The sequence below is a fragment of the Protobothrops mucrosquamatus genome, unplaced genomic scaffold, assembly GCF_001527695.2.
Source record: "Protobothrops mucrosquamatus isolate PMUCROS unplaced genomic scaffold, P.Mucros_1.0 scaffold374, whole genome shotgun sequence".
NCBI lineage: Eukaryota > Metazoa > Chordata > Lepidosauria > Squamata > Viperidae > Protobothrops > Protobothrops mucrosquamatus.
In genome coordinates this window covers 2175-9282 of record NW_015386706.1, presented here as the reverse complement: position 1 = coordinate 9282, position 7108 = coordinate 2175, and the positions used below count along the sequence as shown (strand labels likewise).

The following is a 7108-nucleotide window of genomic DNA, read 5'->3' as shown; positions in this document are numbered from 1 at the left end:
TTTTGGATAAAAAGCAGAGGGGGCAGGTGGCTGCGTGGCTAAACCAGGGCCAGGCCTGCCTTGGGGGGAGGCAGGGACTGGTGAGCCAAATCCTAGGCAGAGGGGAGACGAGCAGGCAGGCATTGTTCTGTGGTTCGTGTAGCCTTGTTCCCTCTTGACCTCCCTCCCAGACTGAGATTTCCTTTGTTTTCCTTTGCGTGTTGTGGCGGCTGTGTTTCCAAACACCTGATAGCCTTGGTGTTGAGCGCACAAAAGCTGAGCAGGCAGTTCTATGGGCATCCTTATCTCCTGCCTAGAAAGCAACAATCGGGACGGCTTGCAGCCTGCCAGGAACAGCAGAGCTCTGCAGGTCGCCCGTCCTTGGTGGGGCAGAGACAGGAAAGGAAACGAGGAGAAAGACGGCCCTGTAGGCTTTTTTGTGTTTTTTGCTTTTGGCTCTTTGGGGGGCAGGGAGGGCTGACTGCGTTGGTGCTCAGGGCCTGAGTCAGGAGGCTTCTAAATTAGGACATCCTGTTTGGGTTTTGAGAAGAAAAAGTGCTGAGATGGTTGCTTGGGTTGCTTTGCAGAATCTCTTTGCAAAATCTGAGGAGGCTGCTGGAAACCCACCCAAGTTGAGAAGAGAAATAAGACTTTGGATGTTCCCATCAGAAGTAGAGCCACCCTCCTTAATCCCAAGGCTCTCCCGGGCAGTGCTTTATGGGCCACTGGGCATTCTGACCAGACATGAGACCCCGGGAGAAGAAGGGGTCCCACCAGCCCAAGAAGGACACGCTTGGAAGCTCTGATGCTTATTCTAAAGTCATAGCTCGGGTTCTCCTCAGCCCTGCTCCACCTTCTGAGATGTTCTCCTCCATCCTCGGAAATCACTCATGGGGGGGCGTCAGTTCTGAGGTCGAAAGCAGAGGAGGGTCATTCATTAGCTTGAAGGGACACTCCAGAGGGGCGCCTGGGTTCATCCAGGATGGCAGAGGCTCCGATTCTGCCAATTCGGAGCCACCCAAACTGCTGCCCGCCTCCCTCCCTCCCACCCACCCACCCACCCACCAGGACAGAGGGAAAGCAAAAAAGAGCTGAACTTCTCTGAAAGAGTTTCCTCTTTCCCAAAACTGCCTGCCTGCAAGGCAGCATAAACCCAGCCCTTGCCTCGAATGGCTCATTAAACAGGAACATTGCTTCCCTCGTCCGTTGGCCGACAGTCTCCACTCCACCGGGTGTCATTGTTGTTTGTTTTGTACCCTTGGCAGGAAAAGTTCCCGTAAGGCCGACTCAGCTGAACTCGCCCCCGGCTGTTCTTTCTCCGTATTCCTGCTTTGAGCCTCGCTTGTTGATGGTAAGAACATTCAGGTCAAGGGCCTGTCTGAATCCTGACTTTTCTATGCCTGGCTTTGTCTGTCTGACTCACAGAATGCGTGCTTGGTCTATGACTTGGGGTGTCATGTGGAGAAACGAAACCCGTGGAGATATTACTGCGCCTGGCCGGCCGTGTGTGATTCTGCAGTGGGTCCTTGGCAGCCACTTTCAGGGAGAGCAGCATGGGAGCTTATCAGAGAGAGAAGCAGCCTAGAACTAAGGAGAAACTTCCTGGCAGTGAGAAAAATTAATCAGTAGAACGGGTTGTCTTCAGAAGTTGTGGGTGCTCCGTCACTGGAGGTTTCCAAGAAGAGATTGGACAGCCATTTGTCCAGAATGGAATAGGGTCTCCTGCTTGAGCAAGGGGTTGGACTAGAAGACCTCTGAGGTCCCTTCCAACTCTGTGATTCTGTATTCTAGTCCAACTGAACAATGACTTGCAACCCCCGCTCTCTTGGCTTCATCATATGATAGTTGAGACGGCCAAGGAACTTTGGATCTGGAGCCGTTCTGGAATCCTACTACAGCTTGTCCACAGCTTTGGAAAGACGGTTCATCTGGGTCTTCTAGAGCTGTGATTCGCAGGCCAGATGGGTTGGCCTCATCCTGCTGGCAGAAGCCCGCTGCCCATCGGTTTCCTTGCCCCCAGATGTAAAACTTGGCCATGAAATGTTCATGTTTTTGTTTGCTTGGAAATCCTTTGCTTGCCTTTTAAGATCCATCTTAAAATTTCTTACTCGGTTCCATTCAGCAGGATCTCCAAGGAGAAGCGCCGTGCTGACAAAAAAAATGGATGCTTTTGAGTTGCTTTCTTAGATTAGATTTAACCTAGTTTCTCTTAACCATGGCTACTTTAAGACATGTGGACTTCAGCTCCCAGAATTCCCCAGCCAGCATGGCTGGCTGGGGAATTCTGGGAGCTGAAGTCCACATGTCTTAAAGTGGCCGTGGTTAAGTAACATTGTCCTCCTGTTTGTATTGTCTTTGACAACAGTTGTGAGTGTTGCAAGTGATGCCATTAAAATTTCAAAGCTCACCAGGGCCTTACTTTCACGCAAAAACCATGTTAGCCTTCTATTTATTATGTATTAAATTATTTACACCACTGTGCTCAGCTTGCCAAAGGATTTTTCTCCTTCTTTTTTAAAATGCCAGCTAGGAGAAATCTACTGGTGCTTTCATGCAGGTTGATCTAACATCGGTAGGTGTATGATCTGCCTTGTCCCCCCCCCTGCAAGGGATTCTGGGACATTTTCAAGGCAGGATACTTACTTATTTTGGAGAATGCCTTATTTAGCCCCTTCCTTCCTCTCCACGCATTGGAAGTGGCGTCACTGGATAGGATTGGGGTCATCCAAGGAAGAAGACATTGTGTAGAGATTTGGCTACACTCTTCTCTATCCAACCATATCAATTAGTTTTAACTTGCAACAATAGTTCTTTGTTGTTACTCGGCCATTACAGGCAGTCTTAGATGAGGCTAGTTCTCACTGGCTTGTCCTATCAGCCTTCACTTTTCTGTGTTTCCTAACCATGGTGTAGAACCACCTTGGCACCAGGTCAGGTTTTTGACCCATCTGTGTTCCAACAGGTCATGGAAGAACTGGAGAATATTACGGATTACCCTGACTACTATATTTACGAGCACTTCAACCCTGTTAGAGACACATATAGCAAACCCCCCCAAATAGAAGCCCTGACCATCGTTCAAGTGGTTGCTGCTCTCATCTACAGCCTCACCTGCCTCCTGGGTCTATTGGGCAATGGCTTGGTCATCGCAATTATCTTCAAGATGAAGAAATCGGTCACCACAATCTGGTTCCTCAACCTGGCAGCTGCCGACTTCTTGTTCAATGTCTTCCTGCCCCTGAACATCGCCTACACCGCCATGGGCTTCCACTGGGTTTTCGGCAGAGACATGTGCAAAGTCAGCACTTTGCTTCTCAACCTCAACATGTGCACCAGCGTGCTTCTCTTGACCACCATCAGTATTGATCGTTGCATTTTGGTGGTCTTCCCAGTCCAATCCCAAAAGCGTCGGACCCCGACAATCGCCTGGTTGTCCTGCATCCTAATTTGGGTGCTTGGTTTTCTAATGAGCTCCCCTTCCCTTGTTTTTCGAGACACCACAACCACCCATGACCACATCCGTTGTTTTTACAACTTCTCCTTGTCCAGTTCTCCAAATGACACCACCCTCGGCATCCAGAGACATAAAATGGTAACCACCTTTCGCTTCTTGGTGGGGTTTATCATACCCATGATTGTTATCACAGTATGTTACATTACCATAATTTTTCGGCTGAAGAAGAACCGTCTGGCCAAGTCCAAGAAGCCCTTGAGAATTATTGTGGCCATTATCACCACCTTCTTCCTGTGTTGGTGCCCGTACCATACTCTCCACCTCCTGGAAACGGATCACCGCTCAGTTCCAGAAAACGTCTTTGAGATCGGCTTGCCCCTGGTCACGGCCATCGCTGCTTCTAACAGCTGCATGAACCCCATTCTGTACGTCTTCATGGGCCAAGATTTCAAAAAGTTTAAGGTCACCATCCTGTCCAGACTGGCTAACGCCCTGACCGAGGACACAATCAATTCAATCCACTCGTTTTCACGCAAGAGCATCACCAAAGCCAGTTCGATGACTGAAAAAGAATCCATTTTGCTCTGAACTTTGGAACCCAACGTGGATTACAGTAGATCATTGGTTTCCAGCAATGATCCAGAGCTCCTTGAGGTTGTCTTCTAGGATTAGTCCAGTGGTTTCAGGAGGAACTTGAAATTGGCTTGGTGAATCTAAGCCAATGGTGGTTACGAGGTTCTAAGTACACTCTTGTTTATTCCCATCACAGCTTTTTAAAGGTTATGGCATGAATACCTGATCCTAACCACATAAACAAACTTCATGACAAAGGAAGACCCAAAGGTTGAACTTCAGCCTGTAAAGTCTTCACTGCACCCTACAAGTTCTTGGCAATAAGCATATTCTGAGCTCTGGGGAAAATTGAGCACCTCCTTCACTGGTCTGAGAATGGGGGAATTTAGAGTTAGCTCTCTTTAGACAGGACACTGAAACGGATGGGTGTGTATATGTGTGTTTCCTAATCATATGTACCTGTAAAAATCCAGGTGTGATTTCTCATTCTATCACCTTCCGTGTGAGCAGATAGACAAGAGACAGAGCCAGGCCTGTTTCTCTAACCCATTTCCTGCAATCCCCAATTTTCCCAGTGGAGAATTTGATTCTAGTCAAAGAAACCCCTTCCTTCCACACTATAAATCACGCTTCGGAGAACAGTCATTTCATACAGTTCTGTCCAGCAACTTTTTCTCTCTTGTTGACTATTCCGCGAGGTTTCATAGCCCATTAATAAATCTTTACTCTAGGAGGTGGGCTGTGCATCCTGTCTATTCAATTTCATGCCCAGTTAATTTGGGAAATAATTCATTTTCCTCTCTTTTTCTTTTCACTGAATAGACCTAAATCTGAAACGCTCAGCTAGAATCCAAACCTGGGTTTATAACTTGATAAGCTGGTTTTATTTATCCCAAATCTAAAAAAATGGCTTTTTATTATGCCTGGAAAGACACGGATTATATGGGGACCTCTCCTGAATCCTCCTTTCCCCCCAAAAGTGTCAGGCAGAACAATCTCTCCACCTCTGGAGTATATCAGGAAGGATTTCTAACTACTGGTGTTTTACAAAAATGCTAGCAAAATAAAAAGGAAGTTGTGGAAATTTGCTGCATCGGGAACATGAAAATAATATTTCCTGGGCTCAGAGCACCGTCAGGGACATCCAACAATTTTTTCCAGTTGGTGAATCTTGAGGATTTAATAAATAAAAGGAGATTCAACTATTGGCATGAGAGTTAATCGCCTTCAATCCAGGTCATAGCAATATGAGGTGTTTGTTAGACTCAATTAGTCTGTTGTGTCAGGTTTTCTACAAATGAAAAAGTATGTAGTAATTGTTATATGTAGCATTCCTAACAAGTATATCTGTATTTAAGATAAGTTGGGGGTTTTGTATTCAATATTCCTAAAGATATGTACTGGTTTTTTTTTCCATAAGCAATGTTGTAAGGTCCATCTTTTTTAAATGAAAAAAAAAAGGTCCAAGCAGTGATATCCTGTAGCATTTGTGTTACAAAGTGGAGCATACATTAAATAAAGAGACACATTTTTGTGCGGTGGTTTGGGTGAAGAAATATTTGGAGAGGGATTACTAATAAGATGGGCCCCACGTTTCTCCTGAAAAGAAATCTGTGTTGAATTTGGCACTTTCACCCATGTAAGCCTGAGGTCACTTGATTTTTGCTCTGTATAATCAGAAATAAAGGCCAGGCATTCAGACTTGAAATTCTTGCTGTGCTGGCTGGGGAATTCTGGGAGTTGAAGTCCACCAGTCTTAAAGTTGCCTAGGTTAGACACACCCCCCCCCCCCCGAAATAAATACCTAATAGAAGTCTGGTGTCTTCATAAGTCCCTTCTAAGAACCTCAATTGTGGAGTTTTTCACGATCTTTGCTTCTTCTTGGCTCTAGAGGGTTTGCTAAAAAAACATCACGAAGAAGCAACAGCCCTTCGCGCCTCTGCGTTTTTCATCCTCAAAGTGTTTTGCACATTGGCATCTAATTAATCCAAGTGTTACCCAAAGAGGGCAAATTTGATTCCTGGCAGGGAAATGATCAAGAAAAAAGGCAGGCCGACAGGCATTCGATGAGGCCAAATGAAACTTTGTTTACCATGTCTTAAGACGAAGCCTCCAGTCTCGTATAATGTACTTTCATACATATTTCCACAAAGGCGTGCATGTTTAGGTAGATTTGTTTTTTTTTAAAAAAAAGTTTTTTGTTTTTTTAAAAAAATGAACTGTCCTGTCCACTTCGGAGAGGTGCAAATATCAGAAGCGTTTAGCTTTGGCAGACTTTGGAAATGAAAGGAAGGTCGTGTTCAAAGACGAACTAGACTTATTAGAGAGATTTAAGATTAGCATTCATATTGTGAACACTACTGAGAATACAAAGCCCCAAATTATCCGGCAGAAATTAAAAAAAAGTAAGAAACCAAAGTCAAGCTAGGTCACGGAGAACCTGAGTGCAGAAGGTTTGTGAATTCTGTCCACCCCTGAGACTTAATTTGCAAGCTGAAAAATGTTCCGTTTTTAATCTCTTTGTTTTGTGCCAGGATATAACAAACTGACCCGGCAGTTGCAGTCCAAAAAAGAAATCCTGGAGACCCTGCAAGCTGAGGCCTCTCCAGATATCCACAGCCTTTTTTGCCCAGGATCTGTTTGCTGAGTGCCCTTTTCCCAACCAAGCACAACCAAGCGCAGAAGCTGCCCCCTCCCCATGAGCCCCACGTTCACGGCTGGAGTGGCAGCTGAGGCCGGATGGCTAAGCGGAAGAAAACCCACCTCTGTGTCTGGGGTGTGTGTGTCTGAACGAAGGAAGGTACAGCGGTTGCGATAGGGAAATGCATTAAAAAGGCTGTTCCTGGGAAACTGTGCTGGGGGAGAGAGATTAACGTAGCAATTGTGCTCCAGGACTGCAAAACAAAATGTTCCTCAGATGTTCTGTGGCTTGGGTGCCATGGAGGGAAGCTACGTCACCCTCCAGCCCCCCCCCCATAGAAGCAGTCCACCTATGTTGGCCCCTGTTGTTCATTTCCCCAGCTCATCCTCTCCAGCAAACCATAATCTCTGCAAACAGCTTTCCAGAACTGATGAGTGGTGCACAACCCTTGGGTTAAACCA

At 46.2% G+C, this 7108-nt stretch overlaps 1 protein-coding gene across 1 annotated transcript; it reads left to right on the top strand.

The window, feature by feature from the left end:
- The first annotated feature begins 1259 nt into the window (after window positions 1-1259).
- CMKLR1 (chemerin chemokine-like receptor 1) lies at window positions 1260-5707 on the top strand. Its single transcript, XM_029284101.1, has 2 exons — window positions 1260-1330; window positions 2942-5707. Exons 1-2 carry the CDS (start codon window positions 1328-1330, stop codon window positions 4019-4021), a joined length of 1083 nt encoding a protein of 360 aa, XP_029139934.1. The 5' UTR covers window positions 1260-1327; the 3' UTR covers window positions 4022-5707.
- Window positions 5708-7108: the final 1401 nt, after the last annotated feature.